The 17,140-nt window shown below is 53.7% G+C and overlaps 2 protein-coding genes across 2 annotated transcripts in view; one reads left to right on the top strand and one right to left on the bottom strand.

The window, feature by feature from the left end:
- Window positions 1-14,945, top strand: part of LOC121093023 (protocadherin gamma-A10-like) — a 53,037-nt gene extending 38,092 nt beyond the window's left edge. Inside the window, 2 exon segments of the mRNA XM_040604779.1 lie at window positions 7,514-7,602; window positions 12,465-14,945. Of these exon segments, the coding sequence (XP_040460713.1) occupies window positions 7,514-7,602; window positions 12,465-12,691 (316 nt within the window). The 3' untranslated portion in view covers window positions 12,692-14,945.
- The window catches only part of HDAC3 (histone deacetylase 3), a 53,543-nt gene continuing 49,604 nt past the window's right edge, over window positions 13,202-17,140 (bottom strand). Inside the window, exon 19 of the transcript XR_005829456.1 lies at window positions 13,202-13,260. The gene's annotated coding sequence lies outside the window, so the exon portion shown is untranslated. The remainder of the gene's footprint in view (window positions 13,261-17,140) is intronic.

The following is a 17,140-nucleotide window of genomic DNA, read 5'->3' as shown; positions in this document are numbered from 1 at the left end:
ACTGCGCGGTTAACAGTTGGACTTGGTGATCTTAAAGGTCTTTTCCAATCTAAATGATTCTATGGTTCTGTGACTGTGGTGTCGTATCAAATGCTGCAGAGAAAATGCTGCTTTAAAACATTACAAGGCTGCTCAGAGTCTGGCTTTGCTCTCAGCATGGGCTGCAGCCCCATGGCACAAATCTGGAGTGGATTTGGGGTGCTGGGACAGGCAGGAGCTGTTTTGACACTGGGAGCAGGAGTTGTCCCCAGATAACTGCTCTCCTTTCCCCTCCTTCTGCAGAGCTGAGCCGATCCTGGGACTGGAAGCTGAAGGTTTTGTAGTGATGTGCCCTGGTCCCAACCCACCTCCTTTTCCACAGCTGGGAAACTACAGAGGTGGTCCCCTGTGCTGTGCATGCTGCTGTGTGACCACTCCTGCTTGCAGGGTTCAACCTTTATATTGTCTATTAACAGCCCAAATCTCAGCAGACTCCGCATTTGAGCTTCTTTCTAGATCACATAGCTCTCTTCAGCTGAACGTTTCCTTCCCTTATTGACCATCCTGGGCCAATAATCCCCTTATCTGCATTTGTTGCAGCCCTTGAAGTCTGAGCCATCCAGATCCTGCCAAGTGGGACAAAAGATGGAGAGTCTTTTAAGAGGGGAGATGTCCTAGCGATGGGACACGTTTCTCATTCTGGACACCCCACCCCCCCACCCCACCCCCCCAATATCAGGAGTTTCAGCATCACAGTGTTATGTATAGAAATGCTATTTTAGGTAATTTAGCAGGTGCTGTGTGTATTAGTGTATTAGTTTAATTTTTCTCTCTCCATCTGCTTCCTGTGCAGCTGAGCACATGCCATGGCTTGCTGCAGAAGTGCAGGGATCTGACAAATAGGCCCGATAACCTTTCCAAAGAATTTCTCAAAATATCCTTCCTGGTGGGTTTGAGGCATGGATGGTAGCAGGATGGGCTGGGTGAAGTAGTTGCTTGTCTCAGCATCTCCATCTCATTCAGGAGGGCTAGAAGAATATCCGGGAGGGGGATGCTGCACCTGGTCCCCCTTTTAGAGATAGCGTGCCCTTTTGTGCTACCTTCGCCTGGCAGAGCAGCAGCTCAGCTGCTGTGCTGGCTGGAATTAAGGAATGCTTTGGGAGGCTGCAAATCTTCCCCCTGCTTGCCTGCTAACATTTTCAATCCCATCTTTGCAAAGTCATGATCTTAAAGCGGAGCCTCATCCAGGCCCTCTCCAGCCCCTGTAATTGCATTACAGAAGCGGCAGGGAATGTGCGGAGCCGGGGGAGCATGGGGGAAGGGCCAGCAGCATCCTCTCTTAAGAAGAGGAGAAGGGCAGGGAACTGTGGCAGTTTTCAAGTTGGTTCCATTTTTTTGGAGGCTGGGGGAGGCAGGAGGGTGGTGGGCTGTGGGCCATGGCTGTGGGAAGCTGATGTGGGCAGTAGGACAGAGGGATGCTAACCCTGGGGCTGCATCCCCAGCCGTGGGGCTGTGTCCTCAGCACACCTTGAGCTCAGTGGAGGCTCAGCACCAGCAGGGATGGATTCATTCTCTCTTGTCACTTTGCCAGCCTGGAAACGTGCAGGCTGAGATTTTATTTCTGCTGCTATCTCTGCCTGGAGCTGTGTGTGGGAGGCAGCAGGGGGAGTGGGGAGGGCTGGGAGGAAGCTGGGAGAGAGGAAACAGCAGTGCAGGGGGGTTTAGGCAGGAGGGGCAGCCTGGGGGAACCAAGGGCTGTCTGGGAATGGAGGAATGGGCTTGAAGATACCCCCTGGCCCTGGGAACTGGGTGGGGAGGGGAGGGCAGAGTGCTGCCCCAGGCAGGCTGCTGGGGCTGGTGACTGGATGGTGGGAGCAGCAGCTGGAGCTGGGGAGCAAATGGGAGCAAAAGGGGAGGAGGCTGGGAGGAGAAACAAACCCTAGCCACATCCCTCACCCCTGAGTGGGGAAGTTTGGGGGCAGCTGGGGACCGGGGGTGGGAGCTGTGTTGGTGGGGGCCACTGCTATAGGATCCAGAAAGCCTCAAATGGAAGAGGAGGGAGGATGCTGAGGGTATCCCAGGAAAACCCCCAGGCCAAGCACTGCCTGCAGCCCTGCCAGGCACCCCAAGAGTGCTGGGCTGTCCTTTCCAGCCCCTGGGGCTCTGACAGCACTGCTCTGGCATGAATAAACTTTTCCAGTTTGTTGTGGCACGGCTACGGCTCATGTTTCCAGCTGCAGAGTGAGGAAAACAATTTTTCAGGAATCCAACAGGCAGTTGTGCAAATAAATGTTTGCAAGGCCTTTGGCTGCCATAGTGACGATCTCCATAGCAACCCTGCAAGGAAATTAATAATTCTGAGCTCAAAGTGCAAGTTAAAAAGGGTTGTGGTGGCCGGGGGTACCGAAAAATAGTTGGTCAGCAAAGCAGCCAGGTCCACCCTGCACTGCTTGGGTGGACGCCTGTGGAAGCCCTCGGGAATGGGGCAGCCTTGCAATGCAGCTTGCTGTGGGGCTGTGCCAAGGCTGTGGGGCAGGCCTTATGTTTCAGCATTCCCTGATTTCCACGTAGCCAGGTTTAATGAAGGCGTTTGCAGATCACGCACTGGCAGTACCTGCCTCTGCTGGCACAGCCTCCATTCAATGCTCTGTGTCTCTCATGCCCTGAGCCCTCTAAGATGCTGCATCCCTGGGTTTGTCTCAAATGTGGGCTTGCTTCCTTCCCTCCAGTCCTAGCTGTGCTGGAAACGTTCCCGAAAATGAAAGCCAGCTTTTTTCTGAGCTTTGAAGTGTGGAGTGGAATTGAACAGAGAGAGAGAGAGAGAGAGAGGGAAAAAAGAGTATCCTATGGGGGATGGGTTTTAGAAAAAAAACCCTATTGAGTCAACGGCATTTGTATTAAAAACATCAAGTCCTTGGAGTCATTTCCATAGGAACCAGCCCTCCCGTTCTGGGCAGCCTGCCCGCAGAAGCACCCAAGGCTGTGGCAAAGTAGGGAGCAGTGCTGCAAGGGGGGCTCCAAGGTCTGCCTGCCATGGGCAGGGGCTGCAGGGAGGGCAGGCTGCTTTCTGTTGAATTGGTGATTCACAGCTCCATCCTGTAGCCGTGGAACGTGGCCAGATCTGGTCATCAGCTGTGTGCCTTTTTCCAATGTGAGAAGATATTTTTGGGCGTTTTTAAGATTACAGCACTTGTTTTTTTCTGTGCCTGTGAATTCTGGATGATTGCACTGCAAATAATTGAGGCATTTGAATTTCCTGCTTAATGTGAGATCAATAGTGTATTTTGCAACTTCTAGGCATTTCTAAAATAGCTTTTCTGTGTGGCCTTATGAGGAGCAAGCACACAGCTTTGGGGGTGTTTATGCAGACTTTGGGTAATCTGGGTCAGTAAGTTTGCAGAAAACGACCTAGCGGCTGTCAGGTTGAACACAAGTCACCAGTCCACCCTTGCTGTGATGGAGACTGACTGGGTTTTACGGATAAGATTGTAGCTAGCAAGTTAAGATAAGAGATGATTACCCTCACTTCAGCACCTACAGGACCGCACCTAGAGCACTGTGTCCAGTGTTGAGCTCCCTGCTGCAAAACAGACATGGCCATATGGGAACCACCAAAATGATCAGAGGTCTGGAGCCTGAGGCAGGGAAGGAGAGGTTGAGAGAGTTTCTTCAGCTTGGGGGCATAAGAGGTGGGAGAAGGGTCTCTTGCTGTCTTCAGAGGTGCGCAATGAAAGGATGAGGGGCAACGGGCACACATTGCAACAAGACCAATTTGAAGTAGATGTTAGGAAATATTTTTCACTCAGGGGTGGTCAAACACTGGAACAGGAGGCCAGAGAGGTGGAGAAATCTCATACTCAAAATGTGGCTGCTCAGGACCTGAGCATCAAGTTGGGTCTGGCTGAAAACTTGGCTCTGCTTTGAGTGGGAGGTGGGACCAGAGCCTTTCCCACCTTCCTCAGGCTGGGTACTTCATGTCCCTCTCCAACTGAATCAGTCTGTGATTTTGTGATCCCACAGGGCATTAAGGGGTTGTAGTGCTTTGGCTGTCCCCTGACACTGGAGTATAGACATAACGCAGGGGCTAGTGAAGCCCACTACGTGAGATCACTCCCTCTCTAAGACCAGAAGGAAGGAACGGGGTCCAACATGCTGCCTGTCTCCCCATCCTCTGGGGATGAACCCCACTCTGCTTGCTGGTGGTTCACGGTCACCTTCCCTGGGGGCACACAGCTCTAAAACAAACTCAAAACAACCTGAACAAGATCCACATGTTTCTTGTACAGCCGCTCCTCTCGTGCAGTGCACCAGAGGGGTTGGACTATGTCATTCAACCCCTTCCCAGGCTGCAGGGACTAACCACTGCCCTTCTTCCCTTCCCCTTTCCAACTCAACCCTGCTCAATGCTGGTGCTCAGTGGTGGCCAGCTCTCCTGTCTGTGCCTGCATGCAGCCATGGGGCCAAGGGCCATTGGGGTGGAGAGTGAGGACCACCTGACTGGGAGCTCTGTGAGGTTCGGGGTCCTGGTGCTACCTCCCAGGTGAATGCCCTGACCACAGCGTTAGCCTTTCCTTACATGCATTCCTGCTGTCCTGGGGCACAGAGGCACGGCTTTGACAGGAGGCAGGAGGAGCTTCTGCCCAGTGCAGCCCATTGCCTGAAGGAGAGAGGTGGGAGGGGAGGTAAGAGTCTTTTGGGAGGTGGAAAATGTTACGCCAGCACTGCCTTATCAAACAGGGAGTTGAACCTAGACTTCTAATTTCAAAACAGAGTTCAGACCACTGGAATATCAAAATAAATAAAAAATTAAAATAATGGATTTGGCACTACCTTGTGCTTTTCTTTTCCCCATCCTTGGATCCCATCACTGTGCTGGCGAAGCCCCCAGAGGCAGAATCAGTGGCCGGGAGGCACCAGGGTGTTCCTGGGCAGCTTTCCTGCAGCCCTGAAAAACCTGGGAACCTGAGCTGCCTGCTGGGGTGCGCCAGCTGGTCCGGCAGGAGCTGCTGGGGTTAACTGGTGGCTGAATGGGTTGTGATTTGCAGTGGAGTTTATGTTCCTAAGTCCTTTATCTGATCTAGCCCAGGGCTCTATTCCCAGCCCTACTTGTGACATTAACAGGTCACTGAAGCCCCAGGGCTGTCCCCACCGTGTCCTCATGGCCTGGACTTGCCTGCACGCTGTTTGTTGGCACAGCACCGAGTGCAGGGCAGCAGTACCCACATCCAAGGAGGCTCAGCACAACCATCATGCAAACACTGAAAGTGATTTGCAAGGCAGGCAAGCCTCGCTTCTGGCCTTGAAACTGCCACCACACATGTGCGGAGGCGTGATATAAATAGTTTTTGGGATGCCGTGGGTTGCAGCAGACAGCAGGTATTTTAGAAGCAGTGCTGTTGGCAGTGTCATGCCAGGGCAGCCTCTGCTACATTAGTGATTGCTTGCATCCTCCACAGACAAACCAGTGTGAGGGCAGTGCCCTGTGCCTGGCTGGGGATGGGTCAGGCAGGGGAAGGGATGGATGGTTGTGTCATCTTGGCACAGGTCCTGCATGTCTTTGCACAAGTTGCTTAAGACCAGATTTTCCACAGAGTACCTGGGAGTGTCCATACATGAATCCTTACACGCCAATCTTGTGTTTCAAAGGGAGCTTGCCCATATAGACCCTTCACTGGTCCCATACCAAGCTGTGTGACTGAGCAGGGCCTGATCAGAGCTCACAGGCACTCTTACCCATCCTGTGCATCTGCAGTTTTGCTTCTTGTGTGCAGGACATTTGCGCAGGGAGGATGGTTGAAGCTGTTGTGCATTCAGGGCTTCCTTCTTTGCAGAGCTTTGATGCAGCTGGGACAGTAGCTGCCCATGCAACAAGGTTAGTGTGGCAGACAAAACCTTCAAAGACGTGCTGTGGGTCCATCCCATTTCCGAAATGGCCGTATTGAGCCTGTCCTGTGTGTGATGGCTGCAGCGGGTGCAGCCAGCAGGGGCACTTGGGCGGCGGGGTGCTCGGCATGGTGGTGAAGAGCCCATCTGCTGCCCAGCACGCAGCACTGAATTGGTACCGACACTGCCTGCGCTGGCATTTGCAACATGCGGGGAGCCAAGCATTCGAGCACGGAGCTGCCGGCAGGAGACCCCAGAGCTTGTGGAGATCTTGGCTGCTTGAGCATGTCTGAGCAGGGCTCTGTGGTCTAAGCAGGGCTTTGGGGTCTGGCAGCTCCTGGGTGTAAGGGCTGGGACCACAGCGGTAGAGGAGGAGGAGGCCACCTCAGTGCCTTGCAGCCTGGTGGTTTGAACACTTGCCTGGGAAATGGGCTCAGCTCTATCCAAGGGGAAGGACTTTCAACCCCACCGCCCACCTCACTTCTGGAGAGCTCCCAGCTGCAAGAGCAGGGCAGCCTTTGTCCCAGGCAAGCCAGCGCACAACCAAGGGGGCAGATCCTGGCATCCCAGCAGGTGAGCAGAGCACTTGGCTGGGGAAGGAGAGACACCCAGTTGTCTGAGTGATGTGGTCACTTAAGAGTCAGAGCAGAGGAGGACCCAGGAAGCTGGTGAGATGTTTAGGTCTGTGCTGGAAGTGGGGAGGCTCTGGTGGGGCTCTGGGAGCACAGTGCTGGCCCCTCCGGAGGGGAAGTGCCACCACCAGTGAGCAGTGGCCAAGCACAGCTGGCACCTGGCAAACATGAAAGCAGGGCTTTGTTAGACTGCACACAGACTGCTGATTGTAACCTCGGTCATGAAACCTCCTTGACTGAAGTGTGATAGCATCCCCAGAGGTTTCCCAGGCAGATCTCTGGGGCTCAGCTGCGCCGCCCCCCCCCCCCCCCCCCCCAACCAGTGCCAGGGAACCAAGGCAGGTGCCCACCTCCTTTCTCTCCTCCCTCTGTTGCTCCAGCCTCCCCAAGACTGTTTGCTGCCAGCTCTGCAGAGCTGACAGCTGCTCTTGCACTCCTGTCAGAGCAAGTTTTGTAGTATTAGGCAGCTGGCTCCATGCTAATCCCAAAGCCCACCATGCCATGGGGTTTTCTCACCCTCCATCTTACATATGAAGATGCAGAACAGAGTTGTAGCCTCAGATAGGTTGAAACGTGCATCCAGTCACATGGCCTGCAGAAGGAACAGACAACCTGGTCATACCAAGGTGTATACGCCTCTGGGGCTTTAGGACCAGCATTTTTTGTGGTATTACATTATACTGGTGGGAAGGCATTGCATTATATTGGTGGAATTTTGAGGTGATGAGGTGCTGGCAGTCTCTGAAGTCAGCAAGAGTTAGGTAGGTGTTGCTGGAAGTACCACTGAGCTCCCAAGTGCTTTTGGTATTAGTGGTTATTCTTCAATAGATCCCTGGTGAGGGATGGAGACCTCTGAAAGTGTCTTGGCTCTTGACTGCTATTTAATAGAAGGATTTAAAGCCTTCAAACTCCTCTTCGCCAGCGAGTGAGCCCACAGCCTTGGCTTCTCCTGTGCTTTGACAAGCCCACTCCTCCTGAGCAAGCTGCAGTAACTTGCTGTTTCTTTTCTTTTCCCATAGCTCCCAGAATGGAGAGGAAGGCGGAGCCTGGCCAAACAACCAGTTTGACACGGAGATGCTCCAAGCCATGATCCTGGCTTCAGCAAACGGTTGGTCTTCATTGCATGTGGGAAAACCATGGCACTTGCTCTCACATGGACATCTCAGATGCATGCTGTTAGATAAGATGCTGGTGGGATTGATGTGTCTGGGTTAACTGAGGTGGCTTCAAAAGTCCTTCTTCAATAGACGCTGGTGGAAAAGCACTGCTGTCTGTATTACCGTGTAGAGGAGAGAGATCAGCAAGGGTTCAGGCAGAGGAGATACCAGATAGCCATCAGTATCGGGCATGCTGTAGGCAGGGGCACCTCTTCCACCCACACTATATTATCTATGTACTGGAAAGAACATTATCCAGCTTGTGATGCAGTTATGTTATATGAAAGAGCCAGTTTTGAGATGATGTTTTATAAAGTACTTTGTTCCAGAAGGTCACAGTAAATGAAATGTCTGCTGTGTTGCAACTTGCTGTAGGGGGAAGAGTTAGGAAGCGTAGAAGATTTGCCTGTGGCTAGAGCCTGGGCCAGGAATACGGTAAATGCCCGACTCTGTATCCCCAACAACCCTTGTGTCCAGAGGTGCAGGCACATGACCCCTGCTCACACCGTATCCCTCTGCCAGGCCGTGGGCTCACCGAGCCTCGTCCCACAGGCTGCTGCTGGCTCTTTGCAGCTGTAGTCACGGGAGTTTGGGTTGAGGTTATTTTGGATTAGTTTGTTCTGGTTTATGGCTGTGCCATGTGGAAGCAGTGGGCAGGGAGGGGTGTTCCCATGCACCCACAGTCTCCATGGCTTTATATAAAAGTACAATTATCACTCTGAGCAGCACTACAGCTGGAGAGGCTGGTTTTTCATATAGCCTTTATTTATAAATACCTCCAAGTCTTTTCTTCCTTGTGTTAAAAATAGAAGCAACAGCACAGCTATAAAACCTTGTGCAAAATGCTTAGGATGTTTCCTTTGAGCTGTTCAGAGAGAAGGAATCTGAAGGGGGGAGGGGTGGCTCTGATGTTGCTTTCTTGGAAAGCTGCTGCAGCTGAACTTCGCTGCTCTGCGGACACGGGGCAGCCTGGAGACACAGCTTCCATGGCCAGGGAAGGGGACGAAGGTCTTAGGCAAGCAAGTTGTTTACACTCAAGGGAAAGAAACAATGTGAAAATGTGTCTCTGCTCTGAAAAACGGCCATGGAAAAACAGCCTCCGGGGCTGCATGTGGTTATCATCACCCAGGGCCTCTAGATCCTGTTTCCTCGCTCACAACTAAAGCTGTTTTTCTGACTGCTGCTCCAGCGGTCCCCAGCTCAAGAGAGCTGAGTGAGTCCCTTCCAGGATCCACGTAGTCCTGGGCCCTGGCAGCAGACCTCCCCCCGATCCACAAGTCCCAAAGTGTTCTAAACTCTTCCACGGCTTTAGTCCACCCAGGGAGTTAATTTCAATCAGATCCCTCCCCTAGATAAGGGCTTCCCCGGGGGCAGCCCGAGGGAGAGGGTAGCCCTCAGTACTCCATCCTTTTCTTACCCATGCCCGTCATTGATGGGATGGACGGAGAGCACAAGCTTTTTCCACCAGCGCTGTGTTTTCATGCCTCTTCTGGTCTCTATCCCCCTTTTCTGCTCTCGCTTATTAAGCTAATAGTGGTGATTGGAGCAGGCTTTGATTAGGGGCAGTGCTAATTGCCCACTCACTAAGCTTTTTGCTGCCTATCCTTGGGTAATTGTTCCTGGCTATTTAAATGATCATTATCTTTTACTATCACCTGCTGAGCTCTGTTTGAACTCCGGGCTGGCAGGTGGGACAGTGACAGGTGATGCCACTGTGTGCTCTTTGCTCACCCACTCCTCTGAATGCAAGCTGCCCCTGCACAGAGCTATAGATGCTGAGTTGCACTGCACCACGTCAAGCCCACGCACCAAGCAGAGACCACCCACCAGGCAGAAACTCCTCGGCTGCTGCTCTGCTCGATGAGCTGGGGATCCCCCAGAAGGGGCTGGCAATGCCCTGCATGCATCCTTACCCTGTGCCAGGGCTTACCCTTCACTTCAGCAAGAGGCAGAGCTGGCCCTGCCACACCAATCCTGCGCAGTCCAATTGCTCTGAGGATTAAATCACTTGCTTAATGGTTAAATCACCCTCCCAAGCCATTGTGCCTGGGGAGCTGGTTCCCCCACAGGGCTGCGACCCTGCTGTAGGGCTTCTGTCTCCCTTCCCAGGCTCCCTTCCTATGGCTCTTCCTCCCTTGCAGCTAGGAACAACATGGAAAGCTGGTGTTATGAGCCATCTGAAGGGACAGAGTCAGCTGCTAAGATGGACGAAGGGACACAGATGCTTCAGGACACCAGACACTAAAGGGCAGACAGACATCCTGTCCTTAAAATACTCTGGCTTCCAGCAGGAATTTATAGGGGTGCCATGAGATGGTGGGAGAGCAGACGGAAAGGCAGCCCGAGGAGGTCTTTCTCCCCAGCTCTGCTGTGTGCAGGCAGGGGCAGATGTGCTATATTGGGTTGTCCTGAAAGACCCACCAACAGCTGCAGCATCATGTGCTCCAGGGCTTCCTCTGACCAGCCTCTCCTGCCCTCTGCCCAGAAGGGCAATGGAGCTGCTATCTGGTTATTTTTGCCAAAACTCAAATTCTTGTTTTCCTCCTCAGGATGGTTTGAAATAATGGCTGGCTGCTGGTAAAGGCTTAGTGTGACCTTTCCAGCAACAAGAGCTGAAATGCCCTGCTTGGCAAGAGCAGCTCAGTGCCCATTTATAAACCTCTATTGTCCCTGTTCTCTCTTCTTTTCAGCCTTAATGTCAATGTTACCTAGAAACAGCCCTTTACTCTTACCCGGGACCAACTGGCAGGCTGGGAACTTCACGGGCGGCTTTTTCTCCCCCATGAAATCTGTACTGTGACTGCAAACTAGTTCATGGGGACCAGTTGTCCTGGATGGTGCTGGCAGCCTACAGCCCCCTCACTGCTCAGAGCCTTGGTGCATCTGGGCTGGTCCGGGGGCAAAGCAGGACAGTAGCACCCAGGGGAGAGAAGAAGGTTCCCAAGCCGACCAGGACGCCAAATGGGCTATCTTCAGCTGTGAGAGCCCAGGAAAAAAAAATTCTCTCCTGCTTCCAGAGACTGTAGTCCCCCTGTGAGCCAGTCCCTCGCTGCAGCCTGGCCTGACAGCACATCTCCAGCCATCATGCCCACATTTGTTACACCCTGATGGTGTAGGGTTCAGTTGGTTGTTAATGAAAAAAGCTGCTGATCAGGCAAGCAAGGATTAGTGATAAATACCACTCACTGTATATGCACATCTCCTCCAGCCCTCCTCCAGCCCAAGGTTCCCAAAGCCTTGCCAGGTCTGGGACCCATTTAATGGGGACTGTAGAAAAAATCTGCCGGTGAATGCTTCCACAGCAGAAAGCAAAATGGCATTTCCCCACACTGGTTTGCTGTGTTTGTACACCGTCCTGCATGTCCCCCAGCTTCAGTGTACAATACCATGCCTGTTTTTGGACTCGCTGTGTTTTCCTCTGCCTGCTCCAGCAGAGCAGCTGTAACTTTTCAAACTGCAGTTGCTTCATACTTCTGACCTCTGTGAGGGGATGTGTACACAGCAGTACTCCAGGGGGCTGGTGGGATGTGGCCCAGCTTTTTGTCCAGCTTTCTGGCTGGCTTAGCCACCTCCATCTGTTTAGGGAGAAGTAAAGGTAACACAGAGACATTCACAGATCTGGTCTGGAGAGAGGAGGAACACAAGGGGACCAGCCCACAATCTCTGCTCGTTGTTTTTCTTTATTCCTGCAGTCTGTCTGCTTGTAAAAGCTGGGAGTAGCTGCCCTGGATGCTGCCCTGGGCCCTCCAGGTGCCCTTGATGGATCTCTCCAGCCTCCTAGGAGAGCACGTCCACAGCCACGTGCATGAAGCAGTTAAAAGGCTGAGACGGGACCCACAGTATCCAAGGCAGAGGCAGGGGTTTAGCAAATCATTTCTGAGCAGGGCTGTGGAAGGATCCCACTGGAGCAGGTTGTGTAGCAGCTCATGGCAACAGCATCGCTCGTGCTATGCCATCCCCCCATGCTCATTTCTCCCCCTGTCTCCATGCATCCCCCTTGCCTCCATCTGGTCTTTACAATCCAGCAGTTCCGCGACATCCCGGGGGGGCCCTGCGCCCTTCCCCGCCCCTGCGCTTGCTGTCTCCGTGCTGGGGCTTTGCAGAGTGACAGGAATGAATTTGCCTTCCCCGCCCCCATTTCCCAGATCTGAACCATCAGATGTGCTTCAGCAACGATTTGCTTTGTGCTTGGCTTCCTAGAGCCATTTTGCGGTACTGCACAGGAGGAATTTTCTTTCTCATCTCATGTGCTCAGCTCCCTGAATAAACCTGGCTGGAGAAATACTGTAGGCAGGGTTTTAAATGCAGCGGAAGAAAAATATTGGATTTCCCTTAATGCATTTTTAATGGTTATGGCTGTACAAAATATTTATAATGGGCTGCTTTCGCGGGGGGTGGTGGTGGGGGCGGGGGGGGAGGTTATGTGGAGACAGCAGCTGGGAGGGGGGCAGAGCAGACAGTATCAGGCAGGCAGGGAGGGACAGGCAGCCCCATTGCTGCCAAGGGCAGAGGAGAGGTTGCCCTACCCCGGCCAGCCTCCAGCCCCAATCCCAAACCTTTAGCAAGAAGTTGACATGAAAACAAGGGATTTTGGTGCTGGCTGTGCCCTGCTCCCCAGCATATAGGTTGCAGCTGTCCTGTGGAGAATTAGCATTTAAGGGTAATGAGGGGTGGGGGTGATGGTTGGTGGCACCGAGGTCTGGGTTTGACACCCAGTGAGAGCCTTTCGGGGCTGCTGGGGCTTGGGGTGGGCTCTGGCCAGCATTAACAACCTGCTCTTCTCTTTGCCCCCCCCCTCTGGCATCCCCCCCAGAAGCTGCTGACGGCAACTCGACCCTGGGCGGTGGGACAGGCACCATGGGGCTGAGCGCCCGCTATGGCCCCCAGTTCACCCTGCAGCACGTCCCCGATTACCGGCAGAATGTCTACATCCCCGGCAGCACCGCCACCCTCACCAACGCTGCTGGCAAGCGTGATGCCAAAAGCGCTGCCTCCTCAGGAGGCAACAAGAAGAAATCTGGGAAGAAGGAGAAGAAGTAGAGAAGAAGAAGGAGACCTTAGAGCTACAGGGCAGCCGGCTCCAGCACTCCCTCAAACCACAGCCCAGGCCGGAGGACGAATGTGAACTTTTTTTGTGATTCAAAAAGTAGGAAACGCTGCGAATGTATCTCATCATCATCAGAGCTAGGAGCAGCGTCTTGCTGCTGTTAGATCTCATGATGAAAACCAATCCAGAAGCTAAACCGAATGCAAACAAGTGCCCTGTGAATACTTGCTAATATTTTATACAACCCCTCGGGAATTAGAATATGCAAGGGTGGAAGGCCTTCTGCCACGTCTGTGGATCCAGTTTGCTTCCAGATAGTCTGAGAAAGGCACAAGGATTGTGCACGGCTTTGCCCAGTGTAAATAATTTTAACGTGGATCTTTTAATTTATAGACCTTCAATCATTTATTGGAAAGGAAAAGGAAGTTCCTAGGTTAGAGCCCATGCTCCAGATCTTTGCTCTTAAACTTTCCATTAGTAAAATTCACCCCCAGTTAATGTTAGCGATGGATTTGTTGCTGAGAAGTTGTAGGGAGTGCTTCAGTTCCTGCTTACCTGTTACCTGAAAAAAAAAAAAAAGTGTTATGTTGCATGAGTCAAAGGGAATATGGCAAAGCTGCATCCTAAACTTTTTTTTTCTTTCAAATGTGTAACTACCGATGGCCTGATATATGAGACAAAAAAACCCATCTGATGTCTGAGAGGTAAGGAATTCAATGAGGAGCATGCCAAGGTGTGCGACAGCTGCCCCAGTGGTTCTAGGGGTCTCCGAAGAGCAGACACATCTCATCCCTTCTTTGCAGTAAATATTTATATGTACAGTCAATGTTCTTCTGGAATTAAAGCTAAGAGAATCTTGCTCCCCTGCTGCCAGGCAACCATCTAGCCAAGTCCCCGCCAAGGGGACCAGGGGACAATACTTCACGTTTCTGCACACTGTGTCTGCATGCACGTCTTTCACCTCACACCTGCACTAGCACAGTTAGGACCCAGAGCAGTCCTCGCATGCCCATGCAGCGTGGTGTGAATGCGCTGGCAGCTGCCCAAGCCTCTGTGCTGGGGCTGCCTTGGGTGGGGGGTGGGGTGGGTGGGGATTAGTCAAGCAGGATGGGGAAACTCATTACTTCTTATTTGGGGTGTAGACCCCCAAATAAAGGGGTTATTTGGGGTGTAGACTCCAAATAAGGGGGTTATTTGTGGTCTTACCCAAAGAGGTGAGATCCACGGAGCTGCCCATGTGTGGCTTTGGTGCAGAATTGGTGATTGAGTAAGTGATGTTTGGTTTGATTGTGTCTGGGGACCAGACCTGGAGAAGGGATTCAAGAGCTGGGGGGTGTGTGGGTGGGTGCGCGGGGTGATGCTGCAAAGCCTGGGAGCTGGGGAACAAGGAGGAGGTGTCACATGGGACCACACTGGGCCAGCCTGGAGGAGGTGATGCTCCTGCTGGCTTTGGGCTGTCCGCGCGGATGGAATTGAAGGATGAGGAATATTTTTTCCACACACCCACCACCCTTGCACCAGGCTGGCTTCCCAACCAAAACAGGTCTGAGCCCCATCGAGGAGTCGGAGTCGGAGCTGTGTGTAGCCAGAATGAGGAGAGGGGCTGTGGGGTGGCCAGGAAGGGGCCATGCAGGGTTTCCCAGGGGATGTGTGTTGTTTTTTCCTTTTTTAATCACTAACACATAACTCACCCGAGCAGATCCAGCCCTCTCAGCTAGGCCCCAGCATGGCAGCAGTCACCCCATCGCTGCCCCCTCCCCAAACCCTGGGCAGCAGGAGCATCTGCCGTGTTTCATCTGGATCCAGCCACCTCTGGCGCTGGCTGCACTGGGAGCGGTTCCCACCCTGTCCCCCGCAGCTGCCACCTGCCCCCCTCTAGAAATGCTGTAGCTGAATCATAGTCTTTATATTTCTTTTTAATCTGCAATCTGAGGTAGCGTAGTGAGTGTCGTGTACTTAGTGGCGTGTTATTTTTAATCTTGGTAACTAACTTGTGGACACCAGTATTTTCAATTTTCTCTGTATCTTCTTTCCATGTGGTCTGTGCTCCAAGTGTACGTGAAATGAAACACGTTTGCCCTTTCAATGTGTCTAATATTGAATTATACTTATATATTATATATATGCTTATATCCTTCTTATACCCATATAGACCAATGTCGATGTGTTACACGCAAGTTTTATACTCTAATATTTATATTGCTTTTTTTCTTTGGGAAAAAAAATAATAAAATGGTTTCTTCTGAATAAATGGTATTTATTCCAATGGGAAGAGGAAGGCACGGATGGGGCCTGCCCATCCTGGTGCTGCTGCTGTGCTGAGGCTGGTGGCAGGGGGGTGGTTCAGCCCCAGCCTAGCTGCAGCAGTGGGGATGCTCTTGGGGCACCCCCATCCTTGGGTCCCCCAGGCCTTTGGGCAGAGGGTGCAGTGGCTGTGGGTGGCACCAGTGGGCTCCCAGCTGCATTTCTGGGGAAGGGCAGGGCAGACCCTTGTACACCCCACCGAGGGGACTGTGGTGGCCACGGCTACATCCCCTTCCCCAGACCTGGGGGACTGAATTGCCCTTCCCCATCACCGGCAGGGATCCAGTCACCCTTCCCCATTACCAGCCGGGATCCACTCTCCCTTCTCCAACCCTGAGGTGATTCACCTTTTGTGGTGCCTGGGCTCCCTTTTCGGTGCTGGGGGAGGAGCAGATAGGGGGATGTGTCAGATACTGTGCCCGGGGACCCCAGCCAGGACAAGCCCCGACCCCTCCCTGCGGCGGGGGGCCAGGACAGGCTGGGGAGAAACATCCCGTGGCTCGGAGTGTCGCAACTGCAGAGGGAAAATGAGATGCTGCTGCTGCCCAGATGTGAGGGGGGGTGGGGTGGAGGAAGTGGGGGCAGGGCAGCCCTGGGAGACAGGCAGACACACAGACCGGGGGGGACGAGGTGATGTGCTGAGAAAGCCTTTCCCGCAGCCCATGGCACCACGCTCCCCACCAGCCCCTTGCCGTGACAGCCCCCTGGGATTTTTCCCCCCGATACAGCCGGCTCCTCTCCCAGCCTCACACTCCCGAGTGGAAGCGAGAGGTGTTTCACCATCCCGTCCCTTCCTGCTCCATAAATCCACTTCCTGACACTTTGATTTATTCTATTACTTTTTTTAACAGCTTAAGCCCAGCGTGCAAAGATGGAATAAAAATTGCCTTTTGCTGGCTGAAACCTTGTGACTGCGGGGGGGTGACGGGGTGACTGCGGGGGGGGGGTGTGTGGGGGGGAGTGGGGGAGGATGCCTGCCCTTTGCCGGCCCCGCCGGGGGCTCGGGGGCTGCCAAGAGCTCATCCATCGTGATAAGGAGCAGGGCCAGCCCTCAGCCAGTGTCGGGGCTGCAGGAGACCAGGCAAAAGAGGATGCGGTGGGGTTTCGCCCTTTGCGCAGCCTGTGTGACCTGGCGGTGGCCTCGGCAATGCAATGGCATGAGCTGCTTGGAGCCTGCTCGGTCGGTCTGTCCTCCCCCGGGGCAGAGCCCTTGCCCCAGCCGGGCTGGGGGCTGGGGGCTGGAAAAGCTCGGCCCCGCGGAGCTGACAGTAGCTGTGGCCAAGGCCTGAAATCATGGAGCCGAGGAGAGCAGGGAGGGGAAGGCAGGGAAAGGAAAGGGATGCCAGGTGGGATGAAGGCAAACTGGGCAGACAGGGGGGATGCTGTGGGCACCACTGTCGTGCCACAGTGTGGCTGGCCCAGCATGGGGAGGGGTATTTTTGGCACCCTCTCCCCATGAACGGGCAGCAATGCTAAGCCAAACCACCCAGGGCTTTGCTGGGGGGGCTGGGAGCAGGAATGGGACTGGGGACAGCCGTGTTGGGGCATGTCCTCCTTGCAGGGGACAAAGACATGGGTGGCATGGTGCCAGGCACATCCTGCTGGCCAAGGTTTGGAAGCCACTGCTGGTTTCAGGCTGGGAAACAGAAACTCATCCTGGGGACCTCCCCACCTCTCCTACAGGGCTCACAACACATGGGGTTTTGGTGGAGCCTTCCTGGGTGAACCCCAAGCAACACAGCCCTGCTGACACAGGGAAGGGAAAGCAGTTGGTAAAGCCGTGCCATGAAAGAGGGAAAGGGCCCCCCTGTGCCACCCTGGCGTCACAGGGCTTTGGGGAGCAGTGCCCACTGCTCACCCCAGTGGCAGCTGTGTGACAGGTCCCCAGGGTGTGGAGAGGTGCCAGGGCTGGTGGGGTGGGGTTCCTGCCATCCTCCCCCTCACCTCTGGACAGGGCACAGCCAGGGGTGTCCCTGCGAGCTGCAATGGGGCAACAACAGGGCTTGGACCCCCCTCCCCAGAGATAAATAGAGAAGGAGGGTCCTTGCACTGCAGAAGGAGATGGGACAGGTGCCAGGGTGGGAAGGAGGGCTGCCAGACAGGAGGAGGTGAAGAGGAAGAGGCAGACAAAGCTGCTT

This window comes from Falco naumanni, chromosome 8 (assembly GCF_017639655.2).
Source record: "Falco naumanni isolate bFalNau1 chromosome 8, bFalNau1.pat, whole genome shotgun sequence".
NCBI classification, from domain to species: Eukaryota; Metazoa; Chordata; class Aves; order Falconiformes; family Falconidae; genus Falco; species Falco naumanni.
This window is presented reverse-complemented; position numbering and strand designations above follow the sequence as displayed.